This window comes from Apostichopus japonicus, chromosome 8 (assembly GCF_037975245.1).
Source record: "Apostichopus japonicus isolate 1M-3 chromosome 8, ASM3797524v1, whole genome shotgun sequence".
Classification (NCBI taxonomy): Eukaryota; Metazoa; Echinodermata; class Holothuroidea; order Aspidochirotida; family Stichopodidae; genus Apostichopus; species Apostichopus japonicus.
The window spans coordinates 8,518,516-8,537,105 of record NC_092568.1 but is presented as its reverse complement, the minus strand read 5'-3'; the positions used below and the strand labels follow the sequence as shown (position 1 = coordinate 8,537,105).

The 18,590-nt window shown below is 35.8% G+C and overlaps 2 protein-coding genes across 3 annotated transcripts in view; one reads left to right on the top strand and one right to left on the bottom strand.

The window, feature by feature from the left end:
- LOC139971231 (tyrosyl-DNA phosphodiesterase 1-like) overlaps positions 1–10,910 on the bottom strand; it is a 28,630-nt gene extending 17,720 nt beyond the window's left edge. The window contains exons 1-6 of the mRNA XM_071977513.1: positions 10,751–10,910; positions 8,127–8,448; positions 6,646–6,816; positions 5,711–5,810; positions 3,387–3,518; positions 465–557 (exon numbers count right to left, since the gene is read on the bottom strand). Coding sequence (XP_071833614.1) covers positions 465–557; positions 3,387–3,518; positions 5,711–5,810; positions 6,646–6,816; positions 8,127–8,448; positions 10,751–10,804 — 872 coding nt within the window. The 5' untranslated portion in view covers positions 10,805–10,910. The remainder of the gene's footprint in view (positions 1–464; positions 558–3,386; positions 3,519–5,710; positions 5,811–6,645; positions 6,817–8,126; positions 8,449–10,750) is intronic.
- A 10-nt stretch (positions 10,911–10,920) lies between these two features.
- Positions 10,921–17,205, top strand: LOC139971239 (B9 domain-containing protein 2-like). 2 transcript variants are annotated; one of them, XM_071977531.1, is made up of 4 exons: positions 10,921–11,051; positions 13,730–13,879; positions 15,006–15,131; positions 16,227–17,205. In XM_071977531.1, exons 2-4 carry the CDS (start codon positions 13,792–13,794, stop codon positions 16,535–16,537), a joined length of 525 nt encoding a protein of 174 aa, XP_071833632.1. In that variant the 5' UTR covers positions 10,921–11,051; positions 13,730–13,791; the 3' UTR covers positions 16,538–17,205. The 2 variants fall into 2 exon arrangements, with proteins under 2 accessions (XP_071833632.1, XP_071833633.1); XM_071977532.1 differs by having other exon boundaries at positions 10,946–11,051; positions 13,734–13,879.
- Positions 17,206–18,590: the final 1,385 nt, after the last annotated feature.

The following is an 18,590-nucleotide window of genomic DNA, read 5'->3' as shown; positions in this document are numbered from 1 at the left end:
CAAAGACCCACAGGAGATGCGATCAGGTCGAACATGATGTGTGCAGGGTTGACAATCTTCAAAAAGGTTATGGATGGAAAAAAAACTATTAGGAAATACTTGGTTCTCAGGCAAAAAGTGTACATCTGGTTGGTCATTTCAAGCCCGAGAAGTGCCGTTTCCGGTGATCTGGGGGGGTATCAAAATAAGAAATTTTCTTGTACGCTGCGCGCCAACCGATGGTGGCGCTCCGCTTAGATAGTAATTCGCGCCCCCCGGGTTTGAAAATCCTGGATACGCGCCTGTTTTTAGTATACTAATTAAAATTAATGAAAACATTCCAATAGATACATGAGTGAATAGACTGAAGAGAGCTGAAATATTTATAAAATTTTGTTTACGAAGCATAACTGCATGGTCAGCTGATTAAATCAGTAAGCATCAAAGTCGGCTTCACTACAACTAAGTTTTATCTCTTTGCTTACCCCTGTGTTTTCTGGTCCCAGTCTTGTTCAACAAGATTTGCTGTATGTATTACAACTCGTAGCCCATTCGTGTAGATTAGCAACATCATCTTACTGTAAATACAAGGAGTGAAACTTAACTAGAAAAACAATTCACAAACTTATGAAACCAGAAACTTGCTAAATGGTGTGGTTCCTTGCCCTTCCACATGCTCAGTCCTTCCCAAAAAATTCACCTCACTCTAGACCACATTGGATTTGTCTTACCCCCCTTTGACCAATAATTATGAGCATGATGCCATAACAATTAGAAATAACAAATTGGGACATTCTTTGCAACAGGTTCCTGCAACAGCAAACACTGCAAATTCTGACCTTAAAATGAGACCTACAGGTTTTGAATCTCAGGGTAAATGAAAAAGGAAGAGCAAAAAAAAAACAGTATTGGAATGCAAAGGCCTTATTTTTCCATAATTAAGCAAATGAAATTTTGTGTTTAGTGGCAAGCATTCATACTACATACAGAGATTATTTGATAACAAAACTGCTGGTTTACAGCAATAAGCCTGTGTATGTTTCAAATATAAATTTGATGTTTCAATCTTTTCAATCTTAATCTTTTAATTCTTCAGAGTCAGACTAAAATGAAAAGCAGAGGACACAACTTAACTAGACAAATCAATTGGAACACTGAACAATAAAGTTTTTATTTTGTACATCCGACATGTCTGGTGTCATTTAGATGACTACAACATCGGACGTTTATTACGACCATAAATCTGTATAAATGTCTATAGAAACATCCAGAAAGTAAGAAAGGAAAAGTTGTATTATAAACAAGCAAGAAACCATAGCGGTGTACTATAGACTGCAGTTATCTAATACCAAGTTTACCCGGCAATTATTTCTTGCAAACTCTAATTCTCAAATTTGTAAAGCACCAGTTGTGTAGCCTATAAACCGGCGATTCAATACAGGCTTTGCAAGGCTTAGTATTTACTTACAGGATGCAAAAGGCATAAATTACAACATCCCCTATGGATGTCCATGGTTCAAACTGACTTGAATGAATGGCAGATTCATCAATTTTTAAATAAATAAAAATTCAAAATAGACTTTTTTTAGAAAGGCTCCTTGCAGAGTCCTTTTCCTGTTCTTATTATCTGGATGTGGTTTTAAATATCAGAGAGTGCAAGATCTTGCACATTCAGGGCATAAAATAATAATATACTGTAACTAATGCAGGGACTCCTGGGAAACAGAGCTAAACGTGATTTGCGCAGGTGCTACATATTAGTTTCGAAAACCAGGCACCGATAATATGCCAAGTCAAGTATAGCCATATTGAGGAATCTGTTAAACTTCAATACAAATATTACTGCAAACAATACTTGTACATTTTGTTTAGCATTTGAGAAAGACACCTTCTACAGCAAACGCAAGACAGACACAGAGTAACTAACAAACAACTTCAGCTGTCCTTGCTATCAAAGGGATTTTCATGCCGACATTCATAGGTGAGTACTTGTGTGCTGCCATCATATAATTTCTAACAATGACTTACCATTGGTATTTAAAGTACTTAAAGGTTGAGTGCAGAATTTTTGTCTAGACAAGTTATAGCCCAAGCCCCCAAAAAAATTTAGAGCTGATGATTTTTTTATAGTTCCATCAGTATTCAAGAAATTCACCTTTAAAATATGCAAATTTTCTGGAATGCTCCTTTTAAAGGCATTGAAGACTCGCCCAAACGGCGTGTCGCCCTCTGAAAAAGTTAACTTTCCGTTGCTTGCAAGTGAAGTTTTTTTCGTGTCGCTACAAAATACAGACAGTAATGAAACGTGATACCTTGTTATCTTTTATATGTTATCTTATTATACCTGAGATGTCCATCGCTGCTATGTACACTGTGTTGTGGGTATTGACCATAGCAGCATTTATTGACTGTGCACTAGTGTCTAATTACCGACTGTAGCAAGCTGTATGTGTATTTTCTGGGATCGATGGTGGTGTCTAACACTTCTGTTACACCTCATTCGAAACTAGGTCAAAGTACCGGCATGAGACATTTCTTTGTGAGCGAGTCTTCAATGCCTTTAAGGCTAAACTGATGACTGTGTTGGCTCCTCGATGCAGGCCTACATATTAATCCATTGTTTTATAGAATTTAATACTCAAAATCTAAACTGTAACTCAATGAAAAACACATTATTTTCACTTTCAAACAACAGAGCAACCTTGGATGACATTCAACTCCATTTGTCCTTTGACCAGTTTGGAATACACTGCAAACAGGTCATTTGAGGTCACGGCAAAGATCTTTTCCTATTGATTTTTGTGTTATATCTGGGGAACTAACTTTATGGTCTGTGTGTTAGACTAAGCGGTTCAGCCACTTTCATTGATGAGCCTCAGATGTTTAAAGGGTAATTTCTCAACGATTAAATGTGTTTTAGAAGTAAAACCTAGACTGCTATCAGTGATGTTGAAGGGTCTGCAACATATCAAAATTAATTTTGTGTCTCAAGTCATCCTTGAAAGGGTAGAAACCAGTGCTTTTGTTTTGATCAAGAAAACAACCAAAAACAATATGTAAATTAGAATAAGCACTCAAAATTTAATTCAGACAATGCACATGACATTTTGAACTGCAAACTTAGTAGAATATTTTGGGGTTCACATGCCTCACAACCAATGCATGAAATCCTATGTTGTGCATTGCAAGTTTATTGATATATAAAAAACTGAGAGAGCTAGAGCATTTTGTAATATTATTAAAGAAGCTTTCCCTTTAATAGGCAATCCTAATGAAAGGTTTGGTTGAATCTGATCAGAGATTTATTCCACTCAAGTGACCAGACAAATCCTGATGACATGGCTGTTGTGAAATGTCAGAAATTTTTTCATTTATGACAGTTTCAAATTTGGAGTGATGCAACTTACCTATGATGAGTTCCGTATAACATGTCCAATTTTGCTTGACAGAGTGTGACATTAGGAAAGTTGTGTGCAGCCTCATGAAGACTGATCTTGCCTTGTCTGTCCTCTCCATGTACAATCAATAGAGGTTTGGACCTTCAAGAAAGGAAACCGTTTGAACATGACTGATTATTATGCACATATGTATAGCAATTCTGGATTAAGATGTTTCTAGAAGGATATCAAGGAAGGAAAGGTGGGGGAGGGGAGGGGGGTGGGACTAATCCAATCAATAGAGGTTTGGACCTTCAAGAAAGGAAACCCTTTGAACATGACTAGTTGTGATTATTATGCACATATGTAAAGCAATTCTTGATTAAGATGTTTCTAGAATGATAGCCAGGAAGTAAGGGTGGGGGAGGGGAGGTGAGGGGAAGGGGAGGTGTTGGTCTAATCCACTGACCAGTTCATAGAGAATCGAATACCCAGTTTCAAGTAATTTCCAGGAGTATGTGAGAGTGTACTGCAGCCATGCTGAAAGATGTGAATGCTAATAAAAATTATACAAACGGTTATGTGGACAAAATACTGTGAATGAAAAAGAAACGATTTATTGAGCTCTGGTCAATCTTATTTGTCATATTTGCTATAACAAAAAATTTGCAGATATTATTTTATATGTTATATTATAACAGAAATTGGTTCTGTAAAGTTTCAATAGTATTCTACTAAGAATCATTCATGAAACTACATTTTTCTACTGTAACAGGCCAATGTTGCTATCACATTTGAACTTTAATAATAAAATTACTGTAGTACAAGGAAAAGGAGTGAAAGGGTTGGGTGGGGGTTGGGTAGAGGGGAGGGGAGGTTTTGAAATAAAGTCTTTGTTTTAAGTTTCAAGTTTAATCATGGTAATTACAAATACTTCAATCTTTAGGTAATACCATTATTTAATATCTCAATATATATATTTAGAGAATTTTCATTTACACCAAAAAAAATAACCTGTACATTCTTCAACAACATGCACTTTGTGCTTCAAGTATGATATATATAAAACCCATAGAAATGGAGACGACATGACTCATTTTCATTATGCAGAATAGATGTGATGTACCTAGGCTAATCTTTTAGGGTTGTCCAAGATGGTCCCATAACTAAAAATATCTTCTCAATATTGATCTTATTCAATTATCCTTGAGGTTATCCAAAAGTCAAATAATTTTCTACTATAATTTATAGAACCATTACACAGTACTTTACATTGGACAATCGACTTTGCTGTTCAGATGACCGTTAAAGACATTCAAAGTCATTCAAGAAACCACCAGCAACATTTCTGTTTTTGTTTTCTTTCAAATTAGGCCAATCACAAATAATATCTGCAAAGTTTGGTAACGGTACATTTATCAAAATACATTAATTATTCTTATAAAGCTTTGAAATACTATGTTAGCCAAGGATTGAATGTTTACTTTGGAAGACCTTGGAGGAAACAGCAGGAATTTTATATTGTTAACAATAATTATTAAGGAAGATAAATAGCCTTAATTGTTTACGCAATGTAATTGAGATAAGATCATAAACAATGCTTTGTAAATGGGTTCTACTTTCTCTATAAACATTGAAGGAAATGTTGAACAATAGTCAGTTTTCTTCACAGACGCTTCAAACAAGGAAACAAAATTTGATAGCTCGAATATGTTTAAGGCATCTAAGGTTAAAGAATAAGCCGTATATATTTCTTGCAATTTGTTGTAAATATGAAATGCATCATGTGAGAAACAATCAAAGAAATGAAGCACTATTCATTTTTATCAAACTCTCTAAAAGGAGAGGGGGATACTACTCCACATAGACATAAAGGCTTTGAGGTGTTTTGAAACAATAATTCAGCACTATACGAATACACAAAACCAAACAACATCAGGTGCTATGTTGTTAAATCACATAAAACCCCTTAAATCAAAATGGAAAAAAAAAGATGCATTGATCTAATTTTGAATCGTTTATGGAGAACAAATTAATGCAACATCCACAGCACTTGACTTCATGGGTCTAATTTGCATGATCAGTTGATTATGTCTAGCATAATTAATTAAAACTTCTTTCCTTTTAAGGACAAAATGTTAAACTTGTATTATACGAAAAAGTTCCTCAAGATGTGGACACTTTGCACTTGGTCACATTTCTAGGCTCAGTTATGAATGCAGTCAAAAATAAAGTTTTACGCATTAGGTGAATTAAGCAAGATCTGATTATTGTTTGCTTGTTGCTCATTCTTTTGACAAGCTTAGAACAATTGTAAAATACCAGATAAAGATGAGAAAGAGGTTACAAGTTACCTATGCTCCAGAGGGTACTGTTGCATTAACCATGGAATATCATGCATGTAATTAAACTGAGCTGATTCAACAAGATTTCCCATGCTGACAGCTAAGATATCTGAAATTGAGATCAAAAATATATCATGAATGGCTAAGAGTAGATGTTACATCTAGTATTCCTACATATATCTGTTCAAAGATTTTCTAACATTTAAATAATAGTGGAATCATCTTGGGCTTAATATAGACATTTCAACAAAAAGGTAATTAATTATAAATGTGCCTACATGATTTCTTATAATTTTCACATAAGTACTTGTACAACATAACTCCCTAGATATTCAAATTCATTCAGACAAAATTTAAAAAAGCATGGAGTGGCACTTTACTTTTTTTTAGAATTCTGGGTTACATAAAATTTAAGCAACAAAACATCTCAAATTGTGTTGTGAAATGTCTGCCTCAACAGAAGACACTAATTCCTATAAAATATTTGCAAAGATTTGAATTTGAAAGTATGGCGTAACTTTATAAAGTTTGGTAAGTGCAGAGGAAGTAAGATCACTACAGTAGATTTAAGCAGAAGTATTAGAATAACTTGCAGTACCAAATCTAATTTCTATATTTTGTGCAATCGATAGCAAAACCAAAATAATAAACATATCGCATCATTCAAAATGTCTAAAACGATTCCAAGGTAAACAATCTCATAAATAAATGAACACCACATATCAATGTCAGGCTTTATCTCAGTTGCTTTAATTCCATTCTTAAAATTGTAACCAATGTCAACTTTTACGTACACAACTACCATTGCTACCACTTGACATGCGAACACACAGTGCTCACATACTGGGAGGTCATATGATCAAGGGTTGTGATGATAGGGTGGAGATAGGGTGAATTAAGAAGGGAAAGCATAAAAGACAATACAACCAGGAACAGAACAGTACCTTTGATGTTCACTGCCAGTTTGTTATTGAATTTATCTGGAATTCCTCTCACTTTCGTTAGCATGAAATTGAACGGATCTGCATCTTGGAGCACTTCTTGGAATGTATCGTATCTGTCAGAAAAAATCTTCCTCTTCTTGGTGGGTGGTTGATCTGATGACTCTGAGTAATCTTTAATGAGAAGATAAATTTATTAAATCATCATCTTACAAAAGAAGTTAAGAGATGAAAAGCCACCATTATTTAAGATTGTATAGCAATTGATTGCAATGTATATCAAGCAGACATTAAAAATCAGTATGTGCACCAATTCAGACTATAGTAGCTACAAGGTAACAATTTCCATACGTTTTTACTAGTGAAACATATCCAAAACATTAAATAATAAGGCCTCTCAATACTTGGCCTTTAAACTAGATCTACTTCCTTTCTAAGTTGAATCAAACCTCATGATGAAGCTTATATTGGCTGGTAAAAAATGCCCAACATAACCTTAAGTGACTGGGCACCATCACAATTTTCTACACATGATATTTTAATACCATGCAGTAGATAGGATAAGGGAGCATGAGTTTTGTTCTAATTGCTAAATAATCATACAGTATAAAGGAATAAGTGATGGTTGCGTGTTTTGAGACATAAAAGTCAGCTCAGCTTTGAGAAGGTATTTTATTAAATCAACTGGTAGCTACTTTGTAGGTGAAACGACACTAAACTATAACAAGTCAGTGTATGTATGTTCACACAGGCTAGGTTCACAAATGTTGTGCACCTGTATACTGAAAATGGATCCATGCAAACCATTGTATTGGAATGACAGGTTCAAGCCACAGTAGATAAGTTTCCAACTGCAAAGCACTTTAGTATTTGTAAACTTGGTATGATGGATTACGATGCTTTTAAGTTATTGGGTTAAATGCCATGCATGAATATCCCCTATGAAATCATTTTTCAGGAGTTCAGGTGTTTACTGATGGAAATTTACATCTACTTCTCTTCATTATTGTACTGTAATTATCAATCAATCCCATTACTATTTGATGAAATTTTCATTGGCATTTTGGGGAAACTGTTGATGTAAAATATTATTTACATTTTCTGTTTCTGACCGATTGTGATTCCACCATTCCAGTTTGAAACAGAGCAGTACTTTGAATTATTAATATATTCAGGATAATCATGAATATTTTAGTTTTCCAAATTTTGTGAAGCATTTTTGACGGCTATGAACTTTGTCCCTTATAAAATAATATGGTTCCTGTACAAAACCTGCTATACAGCTTTGGACTTGTATATCAACTTCACCATTTGGATTAGCATTTGGCAATGTGATAATGGACAAATTATTCGCTGAACATAGACTGATCAAGTATTCCGACCAGTTTTCACCTCTCAGGGCTTTGTAGCCTTGTTGGTCAAACTGACTGGGGATCTTAACTTTTAAAACTAAAACAATAAGTGGCATTACAAATTAAAATTACCTTTGCTGCGATGATGATATTCCCTGAAATGCTGAGGGTTTTTGCGAATACAGTACGTTCCATAAGCACACATGGGTTTTCCTATTTCTTTCTTGTGTTCGTTGTCGCTGGTCCTCTTTGAGCCCTGTTGCTTCGCAGGTGTACGAGTATATGATGCAGATGGTGGTGACTCTTTCACCACATTTTTTGGGGAGACGGTTTCTGGTTGCTTTGCGTCATCTTCATCTTCCGAGGAGGATATTTCATGACCAGCTGCTAAGGCTCCTGCCATCTTTTTATCTTCTTCTTCACGTTGATCTATCTCTGCTGCTTCCTTGTCAAACTGGAAATTTGCAAAATGTTTTTAGAGACCAAATAATCATATAACAATCCCTTAGTAACAGCTGGCATATATATGCATCATCATCACTAGACTTGAAATCAATGATCACTACTATACCAATTATCAAAGAGATTTAATAGGACTGTCTAGTCTATGTATTATTGATTTGTTTGGACAACTTAGACTTCTGACAACTTACAGAGTACTGTATCTCACTGAAGACCTGTGACTTGTGAGCATACTTAACCCTTATGTCGGTTGTAAGGGAATATGTTTTGCCAGTAAACAATGGCTGGCAATTTGCCACAAGAGCTATCATCCGCTACTTGTTGCTGTCATTTGCTCATTCTATGTGAAAGATCTTAACGTTGGAAAGAAGTGCCTCATTTGGATAAAGGTTACACTTCCTGCATCATCTATTGTTCACCACAACCATCCTTGCTTAGGATTATCCCCGATGAAATGAGGAATGAGCAATTTGAAGAAGTATGAACCAAATGAGAAAACTAAACACATGTACAGTACTGTACATTTACATTGATGGTTCCAACTGCTTTTCATTACAAGGAGAAAGATTTCCTTGACAAATAAATTATTCACATATTACAAATAATGTTCTTATAAATGCAGGTTGATCACACCGTTTGAACGGCATCTTCCATGGTTTGTAAATTTTTGCGGTGGGATTTAGCCCCAGTTGTTCTTTCACTGCAGGGTTGCGTAACTACTTTGTATTCCTAATTTCACATTTTCTTTATCTGAAATTACGGGGGGATTGGGTATAGGAGGATTGGGAGGGCATATCAACATCCAACATTTATTGGAAAACCTCAAAGTAAGCATCAGAGCAATGTTCATTTTACAAACAGTTGGATAAACAAGCAAGAGCACCATCCTAATTTAATTGATGATGGGGTAAGAGCCTCCCCCGCATGGTGAGTGCATATGAGCATAGTTGATAACTGTTCTGTGATCAAGCCAAGGTGAACAAACTATTGTAACCATGGTGGGCTCATAATTGGCGCACTTAAAGGGTGTGAAGACTCGCGCACAAAGAAACATCTCATGCCAGTAATCTGATCTAGTTTCAAATGAGGTGTAACAGAAGTGTTAGACACCACCATGGAACCCAGTAAATACACACACAGCTTGCTACCATCGGTAATTAGACACTAGTGTACAGTCACTACATGCAGCTACGCTCAATACCCATAACACAGTGTACATAGCAGCGATGGCCATCTCAGGTCTAGATAAAAGATAACAAGGTATCACGTTTCATTACTGTCTGCATTTTGTAGCGACAAGAAAAAACCTTCACTTGCAAGCAACGGAAAGTTAACTTTTTCACAGGGCGGCACACGGTTTGGGGGGAGTCTTCAATGTCTTTTAGGATTTGATCAACGATGTCTATGAAGGAAAAATCCAAAGCACTCAACTGTATGCGTTTTTTGTATGTGTAGTCCTTCAGAAATCCAATAATTTTCAAATTATTTATTGTTCTGTGCCTAACAACATACAATTGAGCAGAACTTGACCACAAAGTGTCTGCCGTGTCAAGTTCTTTCATACCCGAAATTGACACTTTCGTCGAAAGCTAACTGTACTTTTGACTCTGGATGTTGTTTTCTATGCTCTGAGCCTCTAAGCTCAGAAAGGTCAGGTCCCAGAGAGTAATGGTAATATATTGAGGTAATTTTGGTTATTTTTAGGGAGTAAGATTTCCAATTCCAAATACCAAAATATCAAAAACACATGCAGCTGGGGGGGGGGGGGGGAGAGGGAGGGTGTTGGCCGGAAGCCAAAAGAAAAACACAATTTGATCAGCACATACCTCAAAGGGATTCAAACTCATGAAATATGTAACACTGCTTTGCTGCAACAAGGTTAGGTTGCCTGCTGTATTGTTGCTAGTGATAACTGAAGGTGCATTAATTACGAAGGTGTGTCAATTATGAAGCATTAACTACAGGTATATACTGACATAAATGAGCCTACAGAGAATTATTGCACTAAATATCCCATTGAGGCTGAAGTTCCATAAGTTATATTTTAGTAAGTCTTACACCAGGTCGCAGCTAGTTACAGAAATGTTACTCAACTTAGGGCCTAGGGCCTAACTCAAGATTACAACTGTTACTTAGTTTTAGTGTTACTGTTAGGGCTAAGTTAGGTCTACTGTAGGCCCTAGGCTTACTGTAGTGTAGAGTGGCATATGGCCATAACTAATAACAATTAAAGGAAAGGATAAACTAAACTATTCAATTTTTTACTTCATTTCACTGCATAACTAAATAAACACCTGTTTTTGGAGTTGTCTAGCGAAATCTTCATCACTGTTGCATTTCTTCGCCATTTCTGTTATGAAAGAAACTGTAAGGCTTGAAATTTGCAAGACAAACAACTGCACTCAAGCTGGGTTTCAGTGTGTCACAGAAGCTCTATTTACATGCAAGATGAAATTGTCTGAACATAGCAGACTACACTGCCTTTGCCTAGTTACTACAGTGTCGTCTGCCGCGTCCCTAACGCGTACGAAAGGTGACATTCCTATGTTGCAGCTAGCCATTGAGAGCCATTATCGTTAGAGCAATTTCACAACAGTAAGTTGAGCTGTAGTTTACTCTCAACAGTTAATACCATTTTGTTTTCATAATCTTCAAATAAAACTAATGAATTCAGACGTACTTATAATCTAATTGTTTAATACGGCTATTATTACATACTTCAGTAGGCCTAGGCTAAACAGTTCGATCCTAACATTCTGACCGTACAGTACTCTACCGTACGCTGTACCGTTAGTCATGCATTGGGCTAGGCCTAGGCCTTCGTTAGGTCTAACTCTAGTCTAAGTCAAATGTTAGGTCATGCAAAAGTAACACAACAGTAGACACAACCTCAAATTAGCGATTTAGAGACGGACTGCATCGTCAGCCCAAAGTTGCAAAAAATACTATAGCCTAAACCAACAAACAAAGTCCTTTGTTTCATAATTACAACTGTTTGTTGGTTAGAAGTTCAGGGGATGGGACAAAGTTCCTGGATTCTGGAGGCTGCATTTCCAGAAAAACTAAAAATGATAATGCATGTCAGAAAGAGGAGAGAGAGAATTTAAATTTCTCTGGAATGTACAGTATTTCATAAACCTAAAGGCCTGAAAGCTCTTGCATTTGGACATATTTCTTGTTCTCAGGTTGGAACATACACCATTAAAACACATATCAGAAAGAGAAGATAATCTAAAATTCTCTGGATTGGGCATGGGGGTTTTCTTCACTTTCAATTAATTATGATTACATTCATTGGTGTAAGACCATGCTGAATTAGGCTAAAATTTTGAGACCTTCTTGGCATTGATGTGGGACCAACTTGTGATTTTCAACCACCCATATCTCCCCTCCCCCCATCCCCCCACACACATTATTTAAACCCCTGGTCATGTGCTGCAGTTTCAACATTGACTGAACATTGGTCTGACTCCCTGTTCTTGCAGTGAAACAAATAATATCTTGTAGTAAAATACAGCTACTTGTATGTTTGATCTCAGGGGTTGTATTAAATGTGAAACCTTTTTCATTAATTAAAGGAAATCAATGGTAAATGTTAAGTTGTTTTTGGAGTAGAAAAAATGCCTTATTACATAATTTAGTAGTCCATTTAATGTATCAAAACAAACCAAAACACTGAAAGTTAATTGGGAAAATCAATTGATCGTAAATATATTTGTAACAATTTGGATACCATTACTTTTAAACGTTTCATCATAAATTTTGCTTATAAAATCATTTAAAAACAGTAAAAATAAGGGAACAGATTGAATTTCAGCCTACTACAGAAAACTTTTTGGATTGTGTTGAGTTACTTGATATTTAATTTCTGTTTTAATTGTGTTGATGGTTATTTATTCTTGAATATTAGGTTCTGCTACCATATAGGCCTATTGTAGCGCCCCCAACGGGGTTTTAACTTGCCGAGCGGCCGTGGGTTCGATAGGGCCGCTGTCGGCCACCCTATGTCAGGATTAATGTGGGGCAACTACAAGTTGAGACAACCTGAACCAATAAACACACGAACAAATAAATTGCTTTTTAAGCTTCTAATACAAAAAAACCTTTGCCTTCTCCACTTGGGCAGGTGTCTATAAAAACCAAATTAAATAATGCATGAGGTCAACGCAGTGACCTCCAAAAATAAGGTAGTAAGGTGTTAAATTAGGACCAATATTTAATTAATTTAATAACATACAAATCCACATAAATCACAGCTTATAATTTACATAAATGATAACGATACGTACCTGTGAAATCCGTGGCCAAACGTATAATTACGAGTCCTAAATTTACAATACGTAGGCGTTGCCTCGGGGAAAATTCAACCCGAATTAAAGTCACCCCCCGCGCCACAAACATAAGAATAACCCCGCAGGGTGCGGCGATAACGCGACCGTGTTCCCAACCTTTTAGTAAATTTAGATGTTATAATTTAAAGGGATTCTGACAAACGGGGAAATACGCCTACAATATTTTAAGAAATAGGACTCGGACTTGCCTAAACTATAAAAGAACATTTAACTTACTTAACGAACTGACCAACGGACCTCACTAGGTAGCAGCAAACACCAAAAAATGGAACACACTCTTAGAACCCAAAATGGCAAGTGCCCTAACTTAACACAAAAACTTAGTCGTAACATTGGAACTTCGCGTGGCTCGAACATTCCACATAGCTACGGAGGGACCAGACCATTGTCACAAGAGCTGGACAGCTGAAAGGGAGACGGAAACAAAAGGTATAGATTAGCATATGAAACTACAGCAATTCACTTTACATATAAAAAGATATTAGAAAAAAACAGACCCACAGAGAACAATAAAACAATACTCACAAACAGGACAACTACTCCAGCAGTAATGCCACCTATGTACGGAGGCGTTTACGTGACGCTCCCCTGGGCGTCACACTATTCAGTGTGTGGAGTCTCCTGACCATGTAAAAATTACCCTGACAGAGTAAAAGTTTCATAGTAGGCCACTGTGTTTTGTACCTAGAGCTACACTGCTTTGTATAGTTTCTTTTTAGCCGATTAACACATACAATTGAATGTTTCAGCTATTTTATCTGTATCATTACTTACTGGTAAAGTAATTTTTACTTTCAGGAAAGTTTAACTTTCATCCAAGTGCATCAAGTCTCATTCTTCACAAAGTATTTAAAGCCATTCTTTATGATAAAAAAAAATCAACAACTCTTCTGAAGTCCCATTTTTTCCTTTCCCTCACAGCTAGGTGATATAATTAGTGATAATGATGTATCACAACTAATAGCCTGACAAGTGCTACTACCATGGCAGAGGTCCATGTGATTGGAGAAATAGTTGGAGCGAGTGGTTTTCCCAGTCATAAATTGTTCTGCAAGTGGGATATTCACACAGGTTTGTTTTTTTGCCAAGCATGCATCATGTTTCCACTTTGTAAACAATTACTTGGAGTAAATATGTACTTAAGCCTATTACACTAAATCCATGATATCTTGCAGCAATGATTTTTGGTGTGACCAATCTCCGTCATAATTGATATACTGTACCAAAGTTCGAGTGTTTGGTATAAGCTCAGTTTATATTGTTCAGTATATCATACTTAAATATATTGTTCTTCGGGCTAGTAAAACCCTCCTCTGGGTGGATCATTGGCCTGCCACTATTTTAGCTAGATTTCAGTACAAGGGAATACTGTTTTTGGACGAACTCAAAGTTTCATTTGTAGTCGATTTTTTTAAAGAAAATAATGATCAAATACTTACACATATGACGGTCGATATGTTCATGGAAAAAAGATTATTACAGTACATCTTTCAAAGGCAGAAGTTAATGGGAAGAAAAGTACATTAAGTTTAAGCAAAAGTGAAATACAAAAACTTGTGTTTGTATTATTTTTTTTTTCAAATGATTTTTCAGATCAATTGCTTTGAAGGTTTTACAAGATTTATATGTGTGTTTTGAACTTATTTTAAAAAAACAGAACTTGATAGATATCTGGCACTTCTCCAAAACCAACTGAGTTTTCTCATGTTTAAGATTAAAATTGGTCAATATTTGGAATCCTTAAGTTTGCAGCACATCAAGTTTAATTAGTCAGTAATTCAAGATTCCATTTCAGCTTGGCAAATTTTGTTGCCAAGGAACTGCTACACACAAATAGGCCGTCAGCAAATCAAAATACTTAAGTTACATTATTTAAGGAAAAGCTAAAGAGCAATGGTACTGTGCCACAGCTTTGATAAATTCAAGAATTTCAAGACTTTGCTGCATTTTGTTTGTCAGAAAGTCAAGTGTTCCAATTAAACCTAACATGCTAATTATGGGACTTGTACACACAGTTTTTCATGTTTCGTCATATAGAATCATCAGTAGTGGTTAATTAAAAGTGACAGCATAGTTCAAGAATCCCAAGAGGTCCAATGTATGAGAGGATCTCTAGCAGCTTCAGAGCAATCTCTTTTTTTCCCTCCCTTCATTGTCTATCCCTGCAGTATTGTTATTTTTATTTTATTATACTCAGGTGGTGCTTGGAAGGTAATAGCCGGCTTAAGAGAGGGCCAGACACAGATCGATAATCCACAAAATGAAGAATTTGCAGTTTGGAGTCATCCACTAGATATCCACTTTGCAACTAAAGGCCTTCAAGGTATTCTGTAAATTGAAATTATATTGGAATTGTAATGAGATGTAAGTCAAATTGGAAATGTAACATGGCAAAATGCTTTTTCCAAGTAGGCTTTATGTTACCTCTAATTTGTCATTAGTTTCCTTGATTTACTAGATTTTTGGCATTCTTTTCATTCCTGTCCAATTCTTTTCACCAAATTAAATTGACGGGACTCAGTTTGGTTAATCGTTGTGGGTTGTTTCTTTATTATAAATTGTAATGTTCGATGTTTGTATAATAGTAACGGCTGTTTCCCTAGTAACTTTATGTCGTATTGAATCAAAATGTACAACGTTTGCTTATAAAAGATGAAATCAATAAATGGAGGTTAAGAGAGAATGGAAACAAGAAAAACAGCAAGCAGGTTCAGTTTAAAAAAAAAAACATCTTTCAGTCAATTTTCTATCCACTGATTGTTCCCATAATTATGTATATCCTTGGGATTAAATCTTATTATGTTAAAGTAATAAGTAGAACTGCTTCGTCTTTGTTTATCTATCCTATGTGGCCCTGGCATTCCATGTAGGGGTTGCATAACCTGTTCAGGGTCGACGAAAAGTTTGGGAGGGTCGTCAAGTAATTCAGAAAAAAAAAGAAGTTGACTACATTGTTGAAAAAGTGACAAATCTTGAACATAAATGACTTTAAAAGTTGCAAAATATCACCATTTTGCAACAGACTACAGCTGACCTTGGAATCATATAAAACTTTTTGAAAGATGAGGAGATACCTCCTCATAGAACCCCTTCCCCAGGACACAGCATTCACCACTTGATGATTGCCAAGATGATGAAGGTGTTTATGTGGGGTCACCAAACAAAAACGTTTCAATACCTGGGTGTGACTGCGACTTCTGTTGGTCATGGGATAAGTTGGTTCTGTTGCTGTAGTTTTCAGTCTCACATCAGAACAAGAATATGTTTACACAAGAGCATGACTGCATGGAATATATGGTAATTTACCCAAAAATGTTATTATTTGTGTTCTCAATTCCATCTGAAAATTTCCTCACATATTTTATGGTGACATTTCTTAAACTTCAAATTTCATATTTAACTTGTTTCATTGTTACAGGTTGGCCCAAACTGAAATTTGAAGTCTACCACATGGATGACTTTGGTCGCAATGAACTGTATGGGTATGGCTTTTGTCATCTCCCAACCTCACCTGGTATACACAATATCGAATGCCCAACGTGGAGGCCCTCCGGAAGCTATCGTGAAGGGATTGCCCAGTTCTTCATCGGCGGGGCGCCTCAGTTACGTAACCCAGATATGGTACACAGCTCTGAAAGGTTCACTCTACAGACTGTATCCATGGGCAAAGTTCACCTAAAATTAGGTCTTATATTCAGAAACTTTGAAAAATATGGTGTCGAATGCTGAGCTACGGTATTGTTACTCCATAAGTATAACTCATTGGCCACAAGTTCATTTTTGTACTGGATTTTACGTTTATTTATGCAAAGATCTACGAGGAAAAACAAAAAATTATCACAATGTACAATTTGGTAAAGTCCACTACTGAGCAAAGATCAATTTTCAATTACAATTATTATTTGTTAATTATTAATAAGTAATAATGATGTTACTAGGTTGCTATACAAATCACTTGAAATTTGCTATGATGCTCTATCTATGACATGGCATGAATGTAAGAGACTGACTTCGGTCAGCTTGCGGCTTTGATAATTAAGCCAATGAGGCTTCTTCGCGAGTTCCTGCTTGCAGGAGGATCTAAAGTACATACATAAAGAATGTGAGTAATCCTAAAGGAACTGTTTTGAAATATCAGTACTAGCAGGAGTAAAAGTAATAGAACTGAAAGAGTGAAAATTCTTATACATGATTGTTTGACTTTGGACACTACACAATGTCCTTCCTTCTCTCCTGCTGAAAGCAACGTATGCTCATCAGATTGTGTTGACAAGACCAGTTTCATTTGCAAAGTCACCAAGATATTGTCAAAATTTGCTGCCAAGGGTGTCCTAAGAATTTAGTTAAAATGTATTTATGATCTCAAGTATGTATCTTAAATAAATTTGTATTCCAAATTTTCAAGTTCTTTCCTGTATAATATTTTGAAACATTTTTTTCTTTTTATTTTAAGAAAATAATTATAACAGTCTACAAAGACAAAAATATCAATGTTTTAATCACTGATTTAGCATGTAGTAATCAAACATTGACCCTATTCATGGTCGGCTGTGGGATCATAATTCTACCCCTCGCCCCATTCCCATGCCATAATTACACACACACATCCCTCTTTAAAGCATGTTTTTATAATCTCAGGAATGAATCTTTAATGGTAGTGTTACTTGGAAAGGTTAAGTGTAATTCCAATTGTCAGATTTTCTTCTGGATTTAATTTTTAAATGCTTTTTGTGTTAGTTTAAGAAAATAATAATTACATTGTCCCAATTGGCTGCTTTAAAGTTAGGAGACCAAAACTGATTTAATCTGTATTTCACTGGATGAATACAAATATTCACCTTACTGTTAATCTGCAGTGTGATGCTCTTGGTCTGTCATCAAAGTTTCCCCTCCCACACATCTGGGGACCCACCCCCCCACCAACCCAACCCTACTTAATACTACTTTTTTATGCTGGAGCTGTTATTGATGTTTGTTATGCACTCTATCTACATCCCTTTCATTTTCTTTTTGTCCTTTTTACCTCCCTTTTCCCTCCTTTTTTTTTTCTTTAACTGTGAGCAAAATGTCTTGAACCTATCACCTTGAAAACATGGGTATTTATTTATTGAAATTATAAATTTTAAAGTGTAAAAACTATCAATCCCTTTTAATTGTTTGCTTTATACACTGTTTCTGTTAAGTGATTAGGCTCATAGTTCATTTTCTGTGACTATATTCTAATGCATCCTACTCGAAGACTGTTTGCTTAAAAATGACTGACACAATTTTGCTTTTGCAACTATATAATTCGTGTGATAAAGATCTGTCTATAGATACTTCCACTGATCACATTTCTTATTTTCATGTATTCCAATAAGTGAGGATGTGGGCATGGGGCGAGGGGGGGGGACATGATTGCATAGTCTGGGAGAGATTTGAGACAAATATAAATATTTTGACATTATTAAACTTGAGAAAATGGTATTGTTTGTCATTTCTGTATTTAGTTTGAACTTAATTTGTAGCATACCCTATAAATAATTTGTCTAACATTCTTTTTAAATGAAGACATGCAAAGGAATATATGAGATATTTGGGAGGAAGGTAATTGATAAAACATTTAGGCAACCAAAATACGGGAAAAAATTCTTTAGTGGCCCTCCATAAAGGGCTCCAAACAGCAAAATGTGGGCAGGGGTTGCGGCAAAGGCAAAATCCATTAGGTCCCCCTACTACAAAAAGTGTCTCCCCCCTCCCCCAATAATAACAATTGGTTAGGAAGAGTGTAATGTACTTTTAA

Bases quoted from the DNA above. Each gene is read 5' to 3' on its own strand.
- LOC139971239 (XM_071977531.1), top strand. From the start codon at position 13,792: ATGGCAGAGGTCCATGTGATTGGAGAAATAGTTGGAGCGAGTGGTTTT. The intron at 13,880-15,005 runs GTTTGTTTTTTT...TATTATACTCAG, and splicing joins CAAGTGGGATATTCACACAG to GTGGTGCTTGGAAGGTAATA. The intron at 15,132-16,226 runs GTATTCTGTAAA...TCATTGTTACAG, and splicing joins TGCAACTAAAGGCCTTCAAG to GTTGGCCCAAACTGAAATTT.